The sequence below is a fragment of the Dendropsophus ebraccatus genome, chromosome 3 (assembly GCF_027789765.1).
Source record: "Dendropsophus ebraccatus isolate aDenEbr1 chromosome 3, aDenEbr1.pat, whole genome shotgun sequence".
NCBI classification, from domain to species: Eukaryota; Metazoa; Chordata; class Amphibia; order Anura; family Hylidae; genus Dendropsophus; species Dendropsophus ebraccatus.
Window position 1 is genome coordinate 72,654,481 of NC_091456.1, and position 23,506 is coordinate 72,677,986.

Below are 23,506 nucleotides of genomic sequence, written 5' to 3' on the forward strand. Positions count from 1 at the left end.
TGAAGGATATTAAATTTTAAACAAAATTCAGTACATAAGGAAGAATGCAATCACAGGCTAAACAGACAACAGTTAAATCCTGCGGCTCACAGGTGACATGATGTAGATGTTCTCCTTTCTCCTCTTCTCTGTTCGGCCCAGATTTCGATGATGCCTTTTCCAGTGTCATCTCATTTTATTGCAGAGTTTTCTGTTTGGACATCTTACCTTTCTCACCTTTCCATCATCTTCCCCACAACTCTGGTGCCTTAACAATGTCACCCCACTGCTACCCCTAATATTGTGCTTTCCAGTGCTCCCAAATGCATCATGACAGATTAAATACTACCATAACCCCAAAAATAATAGTGCCACTTATAGTTTCCCCAAGATGCGTATACTGACAGTGTACCTGAGAGTAATTAGTTCCCTACACAATGCCCCCCAAAATAACCCTACCAAGCAGATAGTGCCCCAACAGTAACAGACCCATCCAAACTTAATTGTGCTCAGCAGATATTGCCCTTATCAGCAATAATGGCCACATGGTGCCCACAGAATTGTATGTATCAAGCATAGTGCCCTTCAAAATAATTGTCTCGCCAAGTGGTCCCCAATAGTACCTCTAATAATAATAATGGTGGTTCTATGTATTCCCCAAAGTGCCCCCAAGCAGAAAGCCTAACCAAGCCCGTGCTGCCTCTTCATTGTTTACCATTATTGGTGGTGCCCCCCGGCCCCTCCTCCGTACTACATCCGTCCTCACTTTACTCACTCCAAAGCTCATAACCATCAGTGCAGCTTAGCGTCCATTTACAAAGAAAGATTATCTGACAGATTATTTGCCAAAGATTTTGAAGCCAAAGCCAGGAACAGACTATAAACAGAGATCAGATCATAAAAAACTGATATTTCTCCTCTTTTCAAATCCGTTCCTGGCTTTGGCTTCAAATCTTTGGCAGATAATCTGTCAGATAATCTTTGTGTAAATGGACCCTTAGGATATCCTATTCTGGTCTCAGTCAGTCAGGAAAGCTCTGCTCAAATTGGAGGCAGCAGATTGCCAGTCTGCAAGACAGTGAATTCTAGCATGTTGAGTTGATTATGCCCACCTAAGCCAGTGACCTGCCACTGGCAGACTATGGGCTTGAAGTTGTCTACAAGGACAAACAAAGTCCTGACCCCTGACAGTCAGCTGCTTGGAAAGCCTTTGTTCTCATTCAAGTGCTTCAGCCTCTTAAAGCTTACCACATAAGTAATGTAAGTTCATACCATGTAAGTTCATACATACTTAAAGGGGTAGTGCGGCGGTAAAGAATTATTGACAGAATAACACACATTACAAAGTCATACAACTTTGTAATGTATGTTATGTCTGTGAATGGCCCCCTTCCCCTTGTCCCACCACCCCCACCCGTGTACCCGGAAGTGTAGTGCGCTATACATACCTGTCACTTGCCGACTCGTCTCCGATCTTTAGTCTGCGATGTCGTCTTCGGACGGCCGGGCCGAATCCCTCCGAGCGTCCTGAGTGCCGGCCGCCCTCTTCAGTGTCATCAGCTGCTCAGCCGCGATTGGCTGAGCATAACTGTGCTCAGCCAGTCGTGGCTGAGCAGCCGATGATGCGGCCGCGTCATCAGCTGCTCAGCCGCGATTGGCTGAACCAAACTGTGCTCAGCCAATCGCGGCTGAGCATCTGATGACGCTGAAGAGGGAGGCCGGCACTCAGGACGCTCGGAGGAATTCGGCCCGGCCGTCCGAAGACGACATCGCAGACTGAAGATCGGAGACGAGTCGGCACGTAACAGGTATGTATAGCGCACCACACTTTCGGGTACACGGGTGGGGGTGGTGGGACACGGGGAAGGGGGCCATTCACAGATATAACATACATTACAAAGTTGTATAACCTTGTAATGTGTGTTATTCTGTCAATAATTCTTTACCGCCGCACTACCCCTTTAAAAATGCCTTACAATTTGTAGAGCCACAGCAGGGTACTGCGGTATTGTCCAGCACTCAAATGAGCACCTGTTCAAACGGGCTTAATTGTCAAAATACGGCCATTAAATGACGGTTGCCCACAAATACGTCTGAAAACAAATGTGTGAGCATAGCCTTAAGCAGATCATTTACATGCATCAGTTATATTGTTACTTGTCTTTTATTGCAAATAGGTAAAATGAAAGAACTGAATGAATCTGCTCCTGAAGAAAAGAGATTGCCCGAGGATGACTTAATCAGACTTGACAAACTGCTGTCCTTAGTTGTTAATACCTCAAGAGAAACTGTCACCGCTCAACAAGTTGACACGTTGTGGAGAGCAGTCAAATGGCCTGAAGGTATGATAGTTCTGTTCCCAGGATTTAAACTGCAGTAAAATGTTTCTTCTTGTTTAAATCCCTGGAAATAATCCATAATAATCCAGTTCATCCAGACTATTCGCCTAAAGACAAAACCCCCCATGAGGTAGAAGCCAGTTTTCCTCATCTTTATGGAAAACATTCCTCCCTGACCTGGCAAACAGATTGAAGGCTCTAGTAACTATATACCCTGCATTATTATAGCAATACAGAAAATCATCCAGCCAGCCCCCTTTTTTTTATTAGGGTACAATTGTCCGCCACGGAATTCCGACGCTTTTGTTCCGCGTGAACTGGCCCTTACAGTAAAGAATCCACTTGTACTGTAGGCATCTTTAAAGGATATCCCTTTGCTATAGATCTTTGTATTGCATGTCCCCTTTCTCAATCATTTTTTTTTTTTACCCTAATTTGATCTCACTGGGTACTGTAGTCCACCCATTCTTTACAGTGGTTGCCCCCTTTGAAACTGCTCAAGCTCTACTATTTCATTCTTGTGCCCCAATGTGTACACAATATGCCATGTCTGGTCTGCATCCCATGATCTTATTTGTTTTGGGAGCAGCTTAAAGGGATTGTCACCTACTCCTAATAGATTATACCTCAGTAGCGTATACAATGCTGATTCTATATCTGCAACTTTTATCTTTCTATGTTTTTGTATCCCTTTGCTATAAGACCATAAATAAAGGCATCTGAGTAGTCCTCTTTATTATATTCTTGAGCTAAGTCATCGCTATGCATCAACATGCCCAATTTGTAGGCTTACAACAGGCAAATATAAAGGAGTAGAAAGATACAAATTACAGATTTGGAATCCGCATCCTTTATCCTTCTTTGGGCCAGTTTACATGGAGTAAAACTGGCGAAATTCCGTGGTGGAGAATTCCGCCAGCCTCCATGTCATACTGCCAGTCTATGGGAGGCTTGCGTGCCTCCTCTCTCCGTGCAGAAGAATTGACATGTCAATTGTTCCAAACGGAGAGAGGAGGCGCGCGAGCCTTGCATAGATAGCCAGTATGACATGGAGGCTGGCGAAACTCTCCACCACGGAATTCTGCCAGTTTTACTCCATGTGAACTGGCTCTTACAGATGACTTTAGTTTAGGGTTTTGAGGGTGGTGGACTGGAGGTGACAGAGTCCCTTTAAAGGGCTTTTCCCGCAAGCAGACGTTTGATAAAGCTTTCTGCTCGCCTGCGCTGAAACTACCCCACAACCCCCCCAGGAAGGTGAGGACGGAGAAGGGAGTGGGTTTCATGTCTAACAAATTCTTTGGGTGAATGCAAGGTGTGCTGGCACTCCACCTGCAGAAGCAGCAAGCATGGGATGGGTGAACGGTGTCAGGCAGGCAGAAGGCTGAAATCGCTGGCACCTGCAGGCCCCCCTGATGAACTGCATAATAGGTTGTATCTGCTTAGGGACACTAGGCTAAGGGTGCTCCTTGTTCCCCGCTAGCTGCCAGCACTATTACACGTGTTGGGTGATCGCTTAAGGTAGCAGCGGTAAGCTGCCGCCGCTCCTATTCCACAGGGCAAGGGCAGCAGATTGTTGCTATATTAGTCGTTTGTCTTTCAACATGTTAAAAGACAAAAGACAGCAACGATTAGCCAACATTCATGTCGGCTGATCATTGCCTTCAATTACACAGGCAGATAATCATTTTGTGTAATAGGGCCTTTACTTGTATCCAGGTCCAATCTCCAGAAGGCAGCTTTTTAGTCTTGTGCTGGTTAAAAACATGAGGCCAAACACAGGAAGTCCTGGTAATCTGCATGCTCACAGAGAATTTAGTCATGTGATTGATGGACGCATTTAGCTGTGACACACTGTACTTTTTTAAACCAGCACAGGACTAAAAAAACTGCCTTTAGGAAACTGGACCTGGATACAAGTAAGTATAGCCTAGTTATAAAGCGTGATGATATATAAAAAAAAAAAATAATGATTCATATAAATTGCAGACGTGCTGTATTTCACATCCCCTATTGATTTTGAAGGTTATAAAGATGGGGACGTTATAAGCAAAGATTATTACTCTCCACAATATGCCTTTAACTACTTTACACAGTTTTGTATAATTTCCCCAGAAATATATTTTACAAGGTTATTTATAAATATATTAAAGTGAATCTATCAGCTGCAGTTCAGGTTCCATAATGCGGACACTGTTAGATAGTTGTTTGGGCAGAGATAAGGGACCCTTGGCCTTCCAGCTGTTGCTTAATCATTTACATCATGCCTGGACAGCCAAAGGTGTGTTAGGGATATCGGACTGTGCTTCTAGTATTCTCAAGTACAAAGTGTCAAAGGCTTTTGAAGTGCTGAGGGCTGGAATATCTCTTTGCTCCCCCTTCCATCCATATCACTGCTTTATTGACAGTCAACTGAAAGCTGAGCCACTGAGTCAGTTATCTAGCTGCCTATATGTATCAATTCAAATGCATAAAACTTTTGCCTTTTACATAAATCAAACCAGTTTCTCTTTTCTCTCCACTCCAGATATTGTTTTCCCTGCATTAGATATTCTTCGTTTAGCTGTCAAAAATCCTACGGTCAATGAAATGTTCTGCAGTGAAAGAGAAGGAAGTACATTCACCAACTACCTCTTCCAAATAATGCGGCCCGGTGGCAAACCAGCCAACCAGCTGCTTGCTCTTCGGACATTATGCAATTGCTTTTCAGTTGAGGCAGGTGCAAAGCTTATGATGTCACAGAGAGACGCTGTAATAACAAAGTCCATTGAACTAAAATCTGTTTCCAATAAGAATGTCCATACTGCTCTGGCCACACTCATCCTCAACTATGCCACCTGTTTACATAGATTAAGTGACTTAGAAGGGAAAGCCCAATGCCTGTCAGCTATCAGTACTGTTCTGGAAGTTGTACAAGACCTCGAAGCTGCGTTTAGACTTCTTGTGGCCCTTGGGACACTGATCAGCGATGATTCCAATGCCGTGCAGTTAGCCAAGTCCCTGGGAGTTGATTCTCAGATTAAGAAATATATGTCTGTAACGGAACCAGTCAAAGTGATCGAGTGCTGCAGGCTGCTTTTAAATACTCTTTAACTTTTTCCCTCCTTTACCATCAGTGGAAAAAATGCATATTTCTGCAGCAGTTTTTTTTTCTACATAACATACCATGAATACACTGAATGCTGTGGACTGAATGCTGAAAGTTTCTTCTCTTTAAAATCTTAATTGAGTTAAATAAATTTTTGCACTGAAATTGTTAGCTGTTTTTTGTCCTGTATTACATTTTGATCTTTTACAATGACAAATTAAGAAAGCAAATACATTTATGTATGATGTGAGAGGCAGTATATTAAAGGGTTACTCAAAAACAGGAAATGTTAGTACATTTGGATTAATGTTTATTTGTCACACACAAAAAAGGGGGTAGATACCAAAGTCATCAACTTTAAAGTTTTGTACACAGGGGTGATGTCTTAAAGGAGAAGTTTGGCGAATTATAAAATCCGTCAGGGAGGAAATTGATTACAAATACAGTGGTGCCTTGGATTACGACCGTGCTTGTTATCCAAATCCACTCTTAAACCAAAGCAAAACTTCCCATAAGAAATCACTGAAATGCAGACAATTGGTTCCACAACCAAAAAAGTATTTTTTTTTTAAATTCTGAACATGTAAAACAAATGAAACAAACATTTAGAAACAGCTGAATGTGATATGTTATTGTACAGTATAACAATCAGCATGTGGAGTATAATGTTTAGTAAGTGCATAAACCTAAAAAACAGCAGCAGTTTGTAGACACAGGATGGAACTGCAGATTCCCATAATGTAGTAGTGTGGTACAACAGGCTAGAATAGGGAAGCAGGGCTGTCAGAGGTCTGTGTGGTCACATGATCACAATGGGGAAGAGGTGTGTGTTCAACATGGACCAATCAGGAAGTGAGAATCACAGAGCTGTGCAGGAGGACAGTGAAAGAAACTTTTCTATACACCAGTGTGAATGGCTGAGTGTAAATGCAGGCACATTATAGCAGCAATGGAGAATGGGAAGCACAAGGACTGACAGACTGCAGGGAGTATGAAGGAATAAGCAGGGCTTATGTGGGCACATACATGCAGCACTCTGGGGAGAGAGGGGTTACAACTATGGAGAGATTACCTCCACAGTCCTGTCCACTAATGCAAGCCCCAGCCTGAAGTGGATCTGCTATGATTTGGAAGGTGAGGGAGACTTCCTGGGTCAAAGTACAGGGCTGTAGACCTCACTTGCCCTCCCACCCAGTACAGGGAGCTCTTAAACCAAAGCAATGCTCTTAACCCCTAGACAACCCTGGACGTACAGTTATGCCATGGAAGTCTGTCACCAGACGACCCTAGGCGCAAGTGTCCAGGGTGTTTCTCCTGCTATGTAGCGCGCACCGTTAATGACAGGCTGCAGTGTCATTAACCCCTTAAACGCGGTGTTTAAGTGACAAAGGGAGTCCCGCAGTGTGACTGTGGAGGTCCCGATTGATGTATCGGACCACCGGAAGTCTCTTACCTTCCTCCGTGCGGTCCGATCGGCGATCTGCTCACTGAGCCTGCAAAGGCAGGCTCAATGAGCAGATCGCCTATTACACTGATCAATGCTATGCCATGCCTATTGTCATATGGGGATACAGTGAAGGGTTGGTAGATATATATGTACACACACAATTTGTTGCAGAATTTTCTGTAACCCTCCCAATTCATCTGCAGAAACATTGTCAGTCGGATATATAGACCTAACTTTCAGTCAAAGAAACATCTGCAACAAATCATAATTCCCTAAATGAATGATTTGGACTAGCCTAATGTAGTAAACAATGGCATGCCCGTTCCATGCCCCGTAATAGAAGAATGTGGGCTGGAGTTGCCTAATTGAACACATATGTTATACCCAGTTGGCAAGATCCTATTCACATGTATAGTTGAATGCCCGTTCCATGCAGCATAAGGCATAATATTTCTACATCCAGTGCTGCTCATGTGGCTGCACAATAAGAGTGTAGAGCTGGGCAGCTATTATCTTAATAAAAATCATAAAGAACTGAACATATAAAACCTTGATAATGATTATTAAGGTCACATCATTGAAATTTGGTTTCAGTTATTTCTTAATTGCCCGGATCTAATGTCTATCAAATAAGGGTACTATTACACCAACAGATCTGACGAAAGATTATCTGCCAAAGATTTGAAGCCAAACCCAGGAGTGGATTTGAAAAGAAGGGAAATCCAGTCTTTCCTTTATGACCTGTTCTCTGTTTATAGTCTGTTCCTGGGTTTGGCTTCAAATCTTTGGCAGATAATCTTTCGTCAGATCTGTTGGTGTAATAGTACCCTAAGGGTGACAACTCAAACACTCTGCATCTGTGACACATATCCTGACAGACGGATCTGCTTAGTAATTCTACAATATGAGAAAAGAAAATGTACTGCACTGCTTGGGCAATTGTTTACAGAATTTGATTAATTGTCCAGTACCCAATACAATACCTTATTAAGTTTTCAGCATTGATGCAATGGAAGACAAAACCTTTAGCACATCCTAGAACAACCATAGACCAAAGGACAGATGAGATTTATTGTTAGCAAAGAGTAACTGATAATTGACAAGATCCGAACACCAAGCCCTCCTCTGCCAAAAAAAAAAAAAATCACTCCTACACCTCACCTTGTGTACAACTGATAAGGTGAACTATATGTAACAGTTTCCGAGTTAGGGCAATCCATCTAGGTCCAGAGACCTAAGTCTTCTGCATAGGAAACCTCAATAATGCATGGACCTATAACGCATATTCATTGTAGAATAAAAGTTCTAGCACTCTATCCAACTTTCACGCATCTTCCAAGAATTGCGTGAATAGGCACTATCACTCTGGAGGGAAAAAAATATTGACACACCAAAAGTTTTGATCAGTCAGTCAACATGTTCAGACCCCACCCCGATTGCTAAGACTGCCACAAGCTAGGGGGGAGGAGGTGCAGAGCGCTTCTTCTGGCATCAGCGACCAGTGGGAGTCTTCACACCCAAGCTTTAAATAATCAAAAGTTTTGACACGTCAAAAGTTATTTTTAAGGTATGGTATACTTTTGCGATTTGCCAACTTATTATTTATAAAGGGTGCACTACCTTAACGTCCTTGGTATACCTCCACCAAACACTGCAAAAACACAGCTTCCAAATATAGTGCCCATGGGGTATTCTCTCCTAGTATTACTTTTAGGGGTAAACAAGGCTCCTTAGAGGGGCACACACTGCACTTTTCTATGTGTATAACCACAATCCAGCATTGGTACTATCGATGTCCTTGGCAATGGAGGAACAAGTATTCCTTACAGAACTATACCATGCTAAAAGAAAACACAACCCGTTAGTAGCTGGCAGTATAGGTGTAATAACAATGGATCATATATTCATACAGCAGCACTCCTAACCCCATTATGCTCAAGCACATAAAATGCAGTAATAACAAGAATAAACAGCAGTTCCTTATAGATGAAAGGAGTAAGAAATAATATCCGGACCCCGAATGAGTGCTTCCTTCTGCACACCAAGAGGTGTCTGCAAGTTGGAGACTTGGAAGTTATGTCCCTCTATGTCACAGGCATTAAAGCGCTCAGCAGAAACCGTGACACGCTGGTAAAGTGTGAATGTGACTGGAAGCCCTGATGAGGCCAGGAGGCTGCGAAGAAAGTGGAGGCGAAGATTAGACCGAATTTTCTGATGGCCATCAGAGCCACAATGTGCCAAAGCTCTCGGCGAGGATGGATCAAAACCGCGCCCAGAAGGTGATGGAGGCCGAGGAAGGCGGATTATAGGAACCTGAGGGAGAAGTGGGGGCTCCTGAAAGTAAAAGATATATAATGAGCACAGTAGGAAAATCGTGTCACTAAGTATCTGGCACACATAGTACCCCATTGCTGAGACACATAGATGCATATTTGCAGTTTGTGAGTCTGTCCAATACTGCCCAGACACGACACCAGCCACATAAGTCGGGGGAGGCTGCAGAGTGGAAATCTTTTAGTGCTTTTTTGGTGTGACCTACATGTTAGTCAGCAGGTCGGGTGCACTGGAGCCCCGCCATCCCTGTCCTGACTTACATGGAAAGAATCAGGTGCGACAGCGATGGGAGGTGATACTGGTGCACTGGAGGCCCGCCATCCCTGTCCTGACTCGCACCGGAGGCCCGCCATCCCTGTCCTGACTCGCACCGGAGGCCCCCCATCCCTGTCCTGACTCGCACCGGAGGCCCCCCATCCCTGTCCTGACTCGCACCGGAGGCCCGCCATCCCTGTCCTGACTCGCACCGGAGGCCCCCCATCCCTGTCCTGACTCGCACCGGAGGCCCGCCATCCCTGTCCTGACTCGCACCGGAGGCCCGCCATCCCTGTCCTGACTCGCACCGGAGGCCCGCCATCCCTGTCCTGACTCGCACCGGAGGCCCGCCATCCCTGTCCTGACTCGCACCGGAGGCCCCCCATCCCTGTCCTGACTCGCACCGGAGGCCCGCCATCCCTGTCCTGACTCGCACCGGAGGCCCGCCATCCCTGTCCTGACTCGCACCGGAGGCCCGCCATCCCTGTCCTGACTCGCACCGGAGGCCCGCCATCCCTGTCCTGACTCGCACCGGAGGCCCGCCATCCCTGTCCTGACTCGCACCGGAGGCCCGCCATCCCTGTCCTGACTCGCACCGGAGGCCCGCCATCCCTGTCCTGACTCGCACCGGAGGCCCGCCATCCCTGTCCTGACTCGCACCGGAGGCCCGCCATCCCTGTCCTGACTCGCACCGGAGGCCCGCCATCCCTGTCCTGACTCGCACCGGAGGCCCGCCATCCCTGTCCTGACTCGCACCGGAGGCCCGCCATCCCTGTCCTGACTCGCACCGGAGGCCCGCCATCCCTGTCCTGACTCGCACCGGAGGCCCGCCATCCCTGTCCTGACTCGCACCGGAGGCCCGCCATCCCTGTCCTGACTCGCACCGGAGGCCCGCCATCCCTGTCCTGACTCGCACCGGAGGCCCGCCATCCCTGTCCTGACTCGCACCGGAGGCCCCCCATCCCTGTCCTGACTCGCACCGGAGGCCCGCCATCCCTGTCCTGACTCGCACCGGAGGCCCGCCATCCCTGTCCTGACTCGCACCGGAGGCCCGCCATCCCTGTCCTGACTCGCACCGGAGGCCCGCCATCCCTGTCCTGACTCGCACCGGAGGCCCGCCATCCCTGTCCTGACTCGCACCGGAGGCCCGCCATCCCTGTCCTGACTCGCACCGGAGGCCCGCCATCCCTGTCCTGACTCGCACCGGAGGCCCGCCATCCCTGTCCTGACTCGCACCGGAGGCCCGCCATCCCTGTCCTGACTCGCACCGGAGGCTGGACCGCCGCCCCAATATAACCTCCTATTGCTGTTGCATCTTAATACTATTCATGAGAGGAGATATTGAAGCACCAGACCTGCTAACTAACATATAAACAAATATCTAGAGCTACAGTCAGCCAGCATAGGTGCTGATAGATTTACAGAATCCCTTTATAAACATGACCCCCCCATATTTTAAATATTGTGTGTATGAGGGGGGGGGTCTCCAGAATAATTTGGCAAATAACAGCTGAGCTCTGATTGGTTGCTATGTGCATATAAGAGTTCTATATCTCCGCCGGCGTCTACATGGTTGTACCTCCCTTTAGCATGCGCGCCAGTTCTGCTCAGGACAGCGCCCCCTATTACCAGTGCCGGGATAGACAGAGGGAGTAGTACCTAGTTTCTCTCCTTCCCCGCCCGCTCTACCACACCTGTACACAGCCTATATACAGCCCGCTGACCATACATACACGTGCAATCTTTTCGCTCATGCTTGAATCACGTGACCTCCCGTCTGCCTAGTGACGCGTTGGAAGGCGTTATATGAACACCGGAAATGGCGCTTTTCCGACGTCTCTACTGCTTCAGTCGCACAAGAATCCTGAATAAAAACAACCAGTATACGGTCATATGAATCTGCATCACGTAGTACTCCCGCGCAGCCTTCCCTCACACTCTTCCCTCACTTGGCTTCTCTGTTACGCGCGTCGCTGATTACGTAGGAGTCAGTGTACGGGAACTCGTTAGGGTCATGACATTGCGGCGCTGTGATTGGTGGAAGAATACACAGATGGTTTAGTTGTTGTCGTGTGGAGCGCGGTGCCCCAGAGACCCGGCTTAGCCCTCATAGAGAGCACACAGCTGGGGACTGTATCAGACGGCCACTGCAGCCATGACCGGGGGGAAGAAAAGCTCCAAAGAGAAGAAGAAGAGAAGGAGGTCAGCCTCGTGTGACACCGGCTCCCAGGTGGAGAGGAAGAGGAGGAGCACAGACTCCAGCCAGCAGGTGCCCTTCCCTAGACTCCCTCTTTACCTCCATGGATTAGGGGAGAGTGATAGCTGGGTGTGCCGGGATCAGTACTGGCCTGTGTCAGGGAACAGGCTGCACCAGGGGCCTAGCTAGGATTCATTGGGCAAAACCTGTAAGGCCCCCTCCCCTATGCACAACACAAAGCACTGTCTCTGTGATGTGGCCAAAAAACAAAATCACTTGTGGCAAGAGGCAGAATCCCGCCTGCAGCCACAAGAGTGACTGGCAGAGCAGAGAGCCAGTGGCGGCTTTCTCTGTCTGTACACTGTTTCTAACTATAAGGCCCCGTTCCCACTGAGCAAAGGTAGCGGAATTCCGCAACGGAATTGTCCGCCGCGGAATGCCCTTAGCCTCCCGCTCATAATGGGAATCTATGGGAGGCGCGCGCTCCTGCCCTGTCCGCGCTAAAGAATGAACATGTTCATTCTTCAGCACGTACAGAGCAGGAGCGCGCGCCTCCCATAGACTCCCATTATGAGCGGCAGGCTAACGGCATTCCGCGGCGGACAATTCCGTTGCAGAATTCCGCTACCTTTGCTCAGGGACTGGGGCCTAAGGGCCCATTAGGAGCCCTTATGGTTAAATACATGGGTATAGGAGCAGACCACCTTTTGCTTAACCCCTTGTGAACTGCAGTGTGTAAGTGACCCAAAGTTCAAAAGACAAGGAGATATTTGTTTTACAGCTGGTGCACTGATAACTAGTGATGAGCAAATACTGTTCGATCGAATAGATATTCGATCGAATAGTGAGGTATTCGATATTCATACGAATATCCCGCGAATATACGATAAATATTCTATAAGCGTTCAAATCCCCCAGCTTCTGGTTTCACCCTCCAAATGGTCAAATAGATGTTTTTCACTAATCGATTACTTGTTCCCATAGACTTTAAAGGGAACCAATCAGCCCGTTTGGGCTGATATGGTTTCCTTGAGCATTGTATAAAGCACCTGGAGCGGTCCCTGAACGTACCGTCCGCGGCCGCAGCAGGTGCTTTATAACGGAGAAAATGACTTTTATTCCCCGGCTCGTGACTAGATACGAGCGGGGAAGTAGTCATGGTGGGCGGCTCCCCACTCGTATCTAGTCACTGCGCTCTGCCTGTCAGCGCGCTCGGCGGGATGATTGACAGGCAGAGAGGCCAGTAACGGACCTCTCTGCCTGTCAATCATCCCCTCTGAGCACGCTGACAGGCAGAGCGCAGTGACTAGATACGAGCGGGGAGCCGCCCACCATGACTACTTCCCCGCTCGTATCTAGTCACGAGCCGGGGAATAAAAGTCATTTTCTCCGTTATAAAGCACCTGCTGCAGCCGCGGAAGGTACGTGACGGTGATGCTGCAGGTGCTTTATACAATGCTCAAGGGAACCATATCAGCCCAAATGGGCTGATTGGTTCCCTTTAATGGGATCGAATATTCGCGGGATATTCATACGAATATCGAATATTCGAATATCTCACTATTCGCTCATCACTACTGATAACCCTTGACCTCTGCAGTGAGCTCTGCACATTTTCCTACTTGATAGGTCAGGGGTTATCAGTGCAGTGAAGCAGAGATCTCTTTGTCTTCTGCTTATTAAAGTGACTGTACCACCAGGCCCAGGCTGACCCACCCTTAGTGGGAAGAAACTCCAGCCCCTCCATGACGTGACTCCATTAGAATCAATGGAACCCTATCATAGAGGGGCTAGGGTTTCCTCCCACTAAGGGTGGGTCAGCCCGCCTCCAGTGCTTCTGCCTGGGCCTAGTGGTACAGTCACTTTATCCCTTTTTTGTGTTGCAGTATGTAAGTAATCATTAGGTCACTTACACACTGCAGTACATAAGGCATTCAGTAGAAAGGATGGGTCTTATCTTCTCCCCTGGGCCCCCCCTCCTGCACGGGCCCCATAGCAGCTGCCTACCCTGCCTCTATGGTAGTTACGCCACTGGACTGCACAATGCCTTACTGCACACAGTGATCATATCCTGCAGACAGAGGGGACCTCCTGTAATAGTGCAATGCTTACCAGACTGCCCACACATGGAGAGTGAGGGGGGACCCCCACTTGTCTCATATTGCGAGGGGAGATGTGTAGCTTCTAGGTGTGAAAAGGAGTCTATTCATTTATTAACAGTAAGAGTCAGTAAGGCCTCATTGACACCTATGTATGTCATAATACTGACACAAGAATCTTGGCCATATTGTGCCATGTCACCCAGAGCACAGCTTTACTTCCATGACACTAGTGACTAGGAGAACCCTGTTTTGTCAAAATCATATTTGTTTTTTTGTTTTTTGTTTTTTTTATACCAAAGCCACATCCCTTTGTCATGCCAGGCACAAAAATCTCTAAAACACATAATAAATTTAATACACTGTCATTGTGATGCATTTGAAAGAGTAATCGGAATTCTGTCCCATTGTTCAGAGAGCTTAGTCTGCTCCAGTGGTCACCTGTTTTGGTGTCATACAGTTTAGAGCGGTCAGATGGATTTTAGCTAACAATAAAAAAAAAAGTAATGCCAGTGTATAGTGCATTGAACGGCTTACCTGGTAACGCATTCGGCTAATTTTCAGAATGTATACATTTATTTTGCACGACTGAAAAGCGTAGTTGTCTCCACTTATTGGGACGAGCTACGGACATGTCACTAGTTGACTACGTTCTGCTCATTAAACTCAATGGGCCCACAGCCTGTATGCTGCAGTACACTGATGCTTTTTTTATTGCCAGGTTGCTGATGTAAACACAGGACAGACAGGGCAAATACAATGTGGACTTGCCTTTAGACAAAGTAAAGAGCCACCGCAAATGACAGTTTCTTGTCTGGAGGATACTGAGCAGCAATGTTTATCACGTCTAATGGTGCGTTTACACAGACAGATTTATCTGACAGATTTTTGAAGCCAAAACCAGGAACAGACTATAAACAGAGAACAGGCCATATAGGAAAGATTTTGATTTCTCCTCTTTTCAAGTCCATTCCTGGCTTTGGCTTCCAAAATTGGTCAGATAAATCTCTCTGTGTAAACGCACCATTAGGCTGTGTTTGACAGAGAGATTTATCTGACAGATTTCAAACAGAGAACAGGTAATAAAGGAAAGACTGAGATTTCTCCTCTTTTCAAATCCATTTCTGGCTTTGGCTTCAAAAATCTGTCAGATAAATCTCTCTGTGTATTACACCATTTTGTCTGCACCGGGAGCTTTCGGACATGTGGGCAGCCACCTAAAGACTACTCTGGCGAATACAGCAAGGGGGTCTCTACTGCTACACTCATGTCAGTCATTTACAGAGGGGCTCTCCAAATGGCAGAATGCCTCTAACTAGGGCTGGGCGATATGGGCAAAAAATAAAATCTCGATTTTTAAAAAAATTTGGACGATTCTCGATTTAAATCTCGATTTTTTTTTTTTTTCTTTTTTTGCTAAATACACAGAACATTTTCTCCCTGCAGCATCAGATACTATTTTAATGATATTTCAGACAACAACTGTATTGCTTTCCAGTGTAACAGAGCCCCCATATAGTATAGGAAATCATGTTTGTGCCTTCATCTACGTAGGGTGTAGTAGTGGAGGTCTAGTGGATAAGGGGTGTAGTAGTGGAGGTCTAGTGGATAAGGGGTGTAGTAGTGGAGGTATAGATGAGGGGTGACTGGGGAGACTGAGGGGGAATGGGGTGACACTGGGGGACACTGAAGGCGACTGGGGTGACACTGAAGGGGACTGGGGGGGACACTGAGGGGACGGGGGGGACACTGAGGGGACGGGGGGACACTGAGGGGATGGGGGGACACTGAAGGGAATGGGGAACTGGGGGGACACTGAGGGGACTGGGGGGGACACTGAGGGGATTTGGGGACTGGGGGGGACACTGAGGGCATTTGGGGACTGGGGGACACTGAGGGGACTGGGGGGGGACACTGAGGGGACTGGGGGGGGACTCTGAGGGGACTGGGGGGTGACTGGTGCAGCTGGGGGTGATTGGAGCAGGAGGGCACATACATCTCCTTCTCCTCCTCCTCTCACCTCCGCACACATGCGCTCCTCCCGGCCAGACATGGAGGTCCCGGGTCTGTGGAGGAGGGGGCCGCAGGGACTACAGTAGGTGGTGATCGCGGCGCTGCGGGTCACGGAGCTATACAGCGGGAACGGGGATCTGCACTGAGCCCCCCCCCCCCCATCCCCCTGCGGCCTCCTCCTCCACAGACCCGGGACCTCCATGTCTGGCCGGGAGGAGAGCGGGACGCTCAGTGGAGGGGGCGGGGGCAGGTCAGCGGCGGCGCTGTCAGTGGCTGGAGGCCGCCGGCACCCTCTCCAGCCTGGCCACCCAGCATCTTCTCCCCACTCACCCACACCGCCCCTCTACGGCTCTCCCGCCGGCCCGCACCGCCCCTCTCCAGCCAGGCCACCCAGCATCTTCTCCCCACTCACCCACACCGCCCCTCTACGGCTCTCCCGCCGGCCCGCACCGCAACCCACCTTCCTCTCAGCTCCTCTCCGGCACAGCAGCCCGAAATGATTTTTTGTAAAAATCGAATTTACGATTTTCACAAAAAATCAAATCGATTTCAACGTTCTGGACGATTAATCGAATTAATTCGATTAATCGCCCAGCCCTACCTCTAACCATATAAGACACCTCCATAGGTGATATTGAGCTCTATTGTGTGAAATAAGTTTGATATAAATATTTTTTATGTTATCTTTCATGTGGATTGTCAGTTTCCTCAATATCAAAAGTCTCTATAGATAAAGTTAGTATGGCATTATACCAGACCAGTGTGCTTAAAAAAAAATATATTTTTTTTAATTTCAGGAACCAGAATCTTCTGCTGTGATCTCTGTAGCCAAAGAAGATGATGTTGAAGAGCTAAGTGATATTGAAGAGGGAGGACTAGACCTGAATGTCCCACTCAAGCCTATAAGCTTTTACATCTCCGACAGGAAAGAGATGCTCGAGCACTGCTTCCGGGTACTTGGGGATAAGAAACTAAAGAAAATGCTTCCTGATATGCTAAAGGTATAGAATGGAATACTGTTACCTGGATGGATACGCTAATTCGCTGTCAAAATTGGGTGCCAATGTATCTGTGCACAGACCCTATTTACTTATATGGCCTGAATCCAATCAGTTAGGGATTACTTTTGGGTAATTTACTTACACGTATACATGTTTTTACTTTGACTTAAATATGTCCCGAATCCAGACCTTATGTCAATGTTCACATGGCATACTTTTCTTGAGGGGAAATATAATCCATGCAGTATGAGGCGTACATTCTGAGGGTATCATAAGACTTCTGCAGCATACTTTTACACTTTGGACTGCATTTTTATTTGGATTGAATTTACATGGATTATTTCCATTCAGTGGGTCTGGTCGACATTTCCACCATGCACTCTGGAGGAATATGATCAAAATAAGTGAGATATTACTTATTTTGACATGTTTGAAATGCCTGCGCAAAGAATTACAAATAAAACGACCTCCCTTGGACCAGGGTATGTTCGGGCGCAGATCCAAAGGAGATGCAAAATTTATGTATTAAAACTTATTGGTAATAAAAACATTAATGGCGACACAACGCGTTTCTAAACCGGTCTGGTTTCTTTCTCAAGTGTCATCTGCCCAACAAGGATCTCCAACAGTACATATACACACCTACTTGATGACATCATACACACATAAGTTAAAAGCCAAACTACAGAACATTAACCCTTGATAGACTAAATATTTTCAATGAAAAAAACTGAAAAAGAGAGTAATAAAAGGTGCGAGACATTATTAATTTAGCGAATATTCTATAATGTCTTGCACCTTTTATTACTCTCTTTTTCTGTTTTTCATTGAAAATATTTAGTCTATCAAGGGTTATTGTGCTGTAGTTTGGCTTTTAACTTATCATGTGTGTATAATGTCATCAAGTAGGTGTGTATATATATATATATTGTTGGAGATCCTTCTTGGGCAGATGACACTTGAGATAGAAACTAGACTGGTTTAGAAACACGTTGTGTCGCCATTAATGTTGTTATTACCAAAAAATTTGAATACATGAATTTTGCATCTCCTTGGGATCTGCGCCCGAACATACCCTGGTTGAAAGGAGGTTGTTTTATTTCTATCCATCTTGTATGGTTTACCTGGGAGCGGCAGCGGTCCTTTACATGCGGTTGTTGAGTGTTGTGCCTCTCCTTGCACAACCCCACCAGGTGAGAGTTTTTTAATCTTTTTTTCTCACCTACCACATATCCCCCTGATCTGTGCTATGGAGCACTGTTCCAATTTCTCTTGCACAAAGAATTAGGCACAATTCACAATGTGAACTGTGTTGTGGTTTTCCATTAAAAACTGTTATGCAGTTGTTTTTCCACATGTTTCAGCACATAACATATTTCACAGGCTCAAAGGTAGATGAACAGACTAACATATTATTTCTAATACCTGGATGAAAATTCTGTACAATTAATGCTGACTGAAATCTAGACTCAATCTAGACCAAAGGATAAACTTCCTCCCTTAAGACATTTTGCCGCATCCGGTTGCTGCATGTTTTCAGTTTCTTTTTTAGTTTTATCTTCAGCAAGGTAAACATCTGGTGCCTAAAGGAGCAGGTCATCCTGGCCCAGATAAAGAGCAGTACAGGAAATGTAGTATTACACTGTACTGTAGGGAGACTCTACTAGACACACACAGCAGTATAGCAGTACAGGACATGTAGTATCACACTGTACTGTAGGGAGACACTACTAGACGCACACAGCAGTACACGACATGAAGTATCACACTGTACTGTAGGGAGACACTACTAGACACACACAGCAGTATAGCAGTACAGGACATGTAGTATCACACTGTACTGTAGGGAGACACTACTAGACGCACACAGCAGTACACGACATGAAGTATCACACTGTACTGTAGGGAGACACTACTAGACGCACACAGCAGTACACGACATGAAGTATCACACTGTACTGTAGGGAGACACTACTAGATGCGCACACAGCAGTACAGGACATGTAGTATCACACTGTACTGTAGGGAGACACTACTAGATGCGCACACAGCAGTACAGGACATGTAGTATCACACTGTACTGTAGGGAGACGCTACTAGACGCGTACAGCAGTACAGCAGTACAGGACATGTAGTGTCACACTGTACTGTAGGGAGACACTACTAGACAACAGATCACTGCATGCACTTCAGTAATACTGGGGGTTTACCAGTAAAATGGCCACTTTTATTGTTTTATCATCTAGTTATTCACATGTGCCACAGATCCTGACTAGCATTGTATGTTGAGTCTGGTCACAAGTTATGATGGTCTAAAATGGAACACTGTATGTTGAAAGTGTGTGTGTGTATGTATGTATGTGTGTATATATAATATATGCATTTTTCATTGCATTTAGTTTTCAAATATGGTTATGTTAAGCAGTATATATAAGGTATTCTTTAAATGACACTTTCTTTATAATTGCCCCTTTCTCAAACCCTGGTTATTGAAATTTATCTTACATGAAGTGTGTTTTTATATTCATAGTGTGTATTACTGTTGTAATTTATATTGCAGGACTTATCTCTTGATGAGATCAAAAAGCTTTGTCTTGAGCAAGTGGAAATGGAAACTGATGAAAGTTTGTTAAGGATCCTACAAGGTAAGGCAATCGCATTCATTGTTATTTGAAGTGTAATGTATGTTTACGAGCTTTGATATTTTATCTAGCCATTTCCCATGATGCCCACAGCCTTCCTATGAGGCCATTTTCTCTAGTTAAAATCACATAATTGTTTGTTACCTTCTCAGCTAAACGAGGGTAAAGATCCCCAAGGGCATTTGGCACCAATTAAATGTACTCCCTGAAAATAGCTTAATAGCTGAAAACCCCAAAGGAGTGGTGGCTATAAGAAGTCTATGGCATCAGCAGAGAAGCAGCTGAGTTACATATGATTTTATTTCTTGTAGACAGTTAGGCCTCATTCACACATTTAATGATTTATGTTTTTTCTTATCCGTACATTAATGTCCGCAATCTCATCCCCAAAAAAAGTCTGTAGTACGCCCACAATCTGTCTTTATCTTTTTCTTTTTTTTTTTGGCCGATCAAAAATTGTACAGGCCTAGTTAATAAAGATGAACTGGTTGACCTCGAAAAAAGTCACATGATCGCTTTTAGCCTGTGATTTTTTTTTTTTGAGGAATCTGTATATTTCTTCAGATACATATTTTTTTGGGCAGAGAGATGTCACATCTGTAACGTCAGTGAAGAACTGCGGATCCCATAGACTTCTATTGGCGAACCTGTTCTACAATTATGGTCCATACTAGCACATGTCCTGTTTTTTTGTGGTACGGATTTCAGATCCGTAAAACTAGGGATAGTGTGTATAGCTGTATAGAAATCAATTGGCACTAAGTTTGTCTGTAATTGTGAAAGCACAATTACAGACAAAATTGTGGAGCATGTGAATGAGGCTTTAGACTGTGTTTCCACGTTTGCATTTGAGAACTGCACAGAAAAAAAAACCAAATGCTATTTTCAAGAATCTTTATCTTGGTGGGAAGCAGCTGATATGACAGGATTTATCACTAGTCTTTCATCATTCTATACAATCTGGTGATGCTGATCACACTTCAGGCAAGACAAGACAGTTTAGCTCCTGTCTATGTACACCAAGAAATGCAAGAAAAACACAAATGTGGAAATACTGCCTTATACAGCTTGTAACAACTTAAATATAAAAGTGGAAGTGGTAAAGAGATCCAAAACGCCAATTTCTTCGAAAAATACCAATGTACACTTTTTCTATAGCACTGGTTTAATGGGGTTTTCCAGGCACCCTATTTATAGACAATCAATATCGGAATGGTAACCCCTCCTTCTTAGCTGATTGAAGGGATTATGATGCAGAAAGCGCAGCATCTTTTCAATTGTTTACGAAGCACAGCACTGTATTTTAGTAGTAGCCGTGCCTGGCTCTTCAGCCTAGAGCAGCTCAATCCTATTCAAGTGAATAGGACTGAGCTGTCGTATCAGACACAGCCATTGCTAAAAGTAAAGAGCTGTGCTTTAACAGTGTAGGGGTATAGTTTAAAAGGAACTAGGGGCTCTGTAAAGTGAGTTCAGGGGCTGAGTTTGCTTCATAGAAGGCGAGGACCTCACTATTACTGATAGGCAGCAGTGATCACGCTCCCACCTATCAACCCCTTTAGATGTCACTGATCATGGCATTTCGGTGTGAGTAACAAGATCTGAGCACCTGAGCAGTAGATGGAGAGCTGGGGCTGGAGCTGCGGAAGAGGATAGAACAGTCATAAGCGGTAAGGAAATATGGATAAGAATATTTAGTGTATGTATACTAATGCCAGAAGCCTCACTAATAAAGCTGATGAATTAGAACTGATCATGGCGAAGAGGAATGATATAGTGGGGATAAGCGAGACCTGGCTGGATGATAGCTATGGCTGAGTGGTTAATCTGCTGGGTTATAGTCTGTTCAGAAACGACTGTAAAAATAAGAAACGGGAGAGGGGTCTGCTTATATGCTAACTCCTGCTTTAAGCCCGTTCTGAGGGAGAATATATGTGATGATAATGTGGAGTCTCTTTGGGTGGAAATAAGGGGAGGGAGGAGTGAGTTATAAGTCTCCAAGTATGGTGGAAGAAATAGAAAATCTAATAAGACACATACATGAGGCAGCAAAGCTGAATGAGGTCATTATTATGGGGGACTTTAAAGCGTAACTGTCATTTCAGGGCCATTTTTTTTAAAAACATTAAATATCAACAGTTCAAGCGATTTTAAGAAACTCTGTAATAGGTTTTATAAACCAGAAGAGTTTCCTTCTGTACTAAAAAAGCAATCTCCCAGCCTCCCCCCTCACTGCAGAAGAAGCAGGATTTCTGTCTCCATTATGTGGCTATGGAGAGGGGAGGGGCTGTTAGGAGTGACTGAGCACGGAGCAGTCTTGCAAAGCACAACACCCTGCAATCTTCTCTCAGTAAGTTCATAGATAAGGACTGACCTTTCTGACCCCAGAATCCTGTGGTTTAGCTGCCCAGAGAGTCTACAAACAGCTGACCTTCATGTCACCTCTTCCTGCTCCCTCATCTCTCTCGGCCCCTCCCCCCTCCATAAGGATAGAATGGAGAGAGCAGTGCCAGTCTTCACTGGCTTCTCTGTAATGAAGACGTGTTTGTCTGATAATGCACAGATAAGAAGTCAGGGGGGGAGGCTGGGAGATTGCTTCTTGAGTACAGAAGGAGGCTTTTTTGGCTGATAAAACCTATTACAGAGTTTCTTAAAATCGCTTATACTACTGATTTCTGCAATAAAAAAAAAATATGACAGTTACGCTTTAACCCCTAGACGACCCTGGACGTAACGTTACGTCATGGAAGTCTGTCCCCAGACGACCCATGACGTAACGTTACGTCATGGGCATTCCGCGCTGCAGGGGGTTAATAAAAACATATAAAGTAAAGATCGCTGCTGATCCTTTCAGCAGCGACCTTTTACTCACCTGCAGCCGCGGAATCGCGTCCCCCACGCCATCACGATCGCTGTGATTGGCTGGCCAATTAAGGGCAGCCAATCACAGCAATACCGGTGCATTGTGGGCCGGTATGACGTTAGAACACCGTGATTGGTGCTCAGAGACAGCACCAATCACGGTTATGCCGGACCACGTGACCCCCGCGTGTACCACGTGACCCCCGCCCCCCGATCACCCGGATTGGCCGTTTGCCAGTAACTGGCCAATCACGGGCGAGGCGGGCGTTTCAAAATATTGATCCCTCCCTGCTCGCCCTCCTTTTCGTCAGGATCGCCGAGCAGAGAGGGTGTTTGTGAGTTGCCCGCTGCTGCCCCGTTGTGCCCCGTCATCGCCCCCCCCCTGTGCCATCGCCCCCCCCCCCTGTGCCATTGCCCCCCTGTGCCATCACTCCCCTGTGCCATCCGCCCCCCTGTGAGATCCGCCCCTGTGCCATCCGCCCCCCTGTGAGATCCGCCCCTGTGCCATCCGCCCCCCTGTGAGATCCGCCGCTGTGCCATCTGCCCCTCTGTCCCATTCCCCCCTGTGCCATCTTCCCCCCCTCTTCCCATCAGCTACTGCCCCCCTTCCTCCTCTGTCTTCCTCCTCTTCTCCCCCTTGTCTTCCTCCTCTTCTCCCCCCCCTGTCATCCTCTTCTCCCCCCCTGTCATCCTCTCCTTCTCCCCTGTGCCCTCCCACTGTTCTTGTGCTCCCCCCCCCATCTGTGCCAGCCTCGTTGGTGGCATAGTGCAGGGTGATCAGCCAGCAGTGCCCACTGTGTGCTGCCTGGCTGATCTCCTGAAATTTGTGACTGTGCAGCAGCAGTAGTTCTACTGCTGCTGCTGCTCCTGTCTCTCTTGTTCTGATCAGTGACTCATCACTGATCAGCAACAAGTGGGCACAAGTTTTTTTTTTTTGTTTTCCCCTGCGCCACTCCGTGCTGCCCGTGCTGTCGCATCCGTCGGTGGCATAGTGTGTGCAGGGAGATCCTGCTAGCAGCATCCTCTGTGCTGCTAGCGGTCCCCCTGCCTCTCTTTGCCCCCCTCAGACCGTTCCTCCGCACCGCCCCCTCATCTGCCCACCTCACTTTCCCACCCCTGTGCCAGCCTCCCCCTGCCTCTTTTTGACCCCTCAGACCGTTCCTCCACCAGCCTCACCTGCCCACCCCTGTGCCATCCTCCACCTGCCCACCCCTGTGCCATCCTCCACCTGCCCACCCCTGTGCCATCCTCTCTGC

The 23,506-nt window shown here is 46.6% G+C and overlaps 3 protein-coding genes across 9 annotated transcripts in view; 2 read left to right on the top strand and 1 right to left on the bottom strand.

The window, feature by feature from the left end:
* The window catches only part of PLAA (phospholipase A2 activating protein), a 54,722-nt gene extending 49,154 nt beyond the window's left edge, over nucleotides 1-5,568 (top strand). For all 6 annotated transcript variants that reach the window (XM_069961989.1, XM_069961988.1, XM_069961991.1 and 3 more), the window contains 2 exons: nucleotides 2,157-2,321; nucleotides 4,843-5,568. In XM_069961989.1, coding sequence (XP_069818090.1) covers nucleotides 2,157-2,321; nucleotides 4,843-5,408 — 731 coding nt within the window. In that variant the 3' untranslated portion in view covers nucleotides 5,409-5,568. The remainder of the gene's footprint in view (nucleotides 1-2,156; nucleotides 2,322-4,842) is intronic.
* A 3,147-nt stretch (nucleotides 5,569-8,715) lies between these two features.
* On the bottom strand, nucleotides 8,716-11,675 carry GEMIN7 (gem nuclear organelle associated protein 7). 2 transcript variants are annotated; one of them, XM_069961996.1, is made up of 2 exons: nucleotides 11,164-11,675; nucleotides 8,716-9,184 (listed from the first exon to the last, which is right to left on the bottom strand). In XM_069961996.1, exons 1-2 carry the CDS (start codon nucleotides 11,191-11,193, stop codon nucleotides 8,831-8,833), a joined length of 384 nt encoding a protein of 127 aa, XP_069818097.1. In that variant the 5' UTR covers nucleotides 11,194-11,675; the 3' UTR covers nucleotides 8,716-8,830. The 2 variants fall into 2 exon arrangements, with proteins under 2 accessions (XP_069818097.1, XP_069818098.1); XM_069961997.1 differs by having other exon boundaries at nucleotides 11,173-11,669.
* Nucleotides 11,216-23,506, top strand: part of CAAP1 (caspase activity and apoptosis inhibitor 1) — a 42,736-nt gene continuing 30,445 nt past the window's right edge. The window contains exons 1-3 of the mRNA XM_069961995.1: nucleotides 11,216-11,708; nucleotides 16,546-16,749; nucleotides 19,310-19,394. Coding sequence (XP_069818096.1) covers nucleotides 11,595-11,708; nucleotides 16,546-16,749; nucleotides 19,310-19,394 — 403 coding nt within the window. The 5' untranslated portion in view covers nucleotides 11,216-11,594. The remainder of the gene's footprint in view (nucleotides 11,709-16,545; nucleotides 16,750-19,309; nucleotides 19,395-23,506) is intronic.

What these genes read in the sequence shown, in the direction of transcription:
- GEMIN7 (XM_069961996.1), bottom strand. Translation starts at nt 11,193, where the DNA reads ATGAGCGAAAAGATTGCACGTGTATGTATG. An exon ending in AGATTGCACGTGTATGTATG is followed by an intron (nt 9,185 to 11,163) that starts GTCAGCGGGCTG and finishes TTTTACTTTCAG; the next exon opens with GAGCCCCCACTTCTCCCTCA.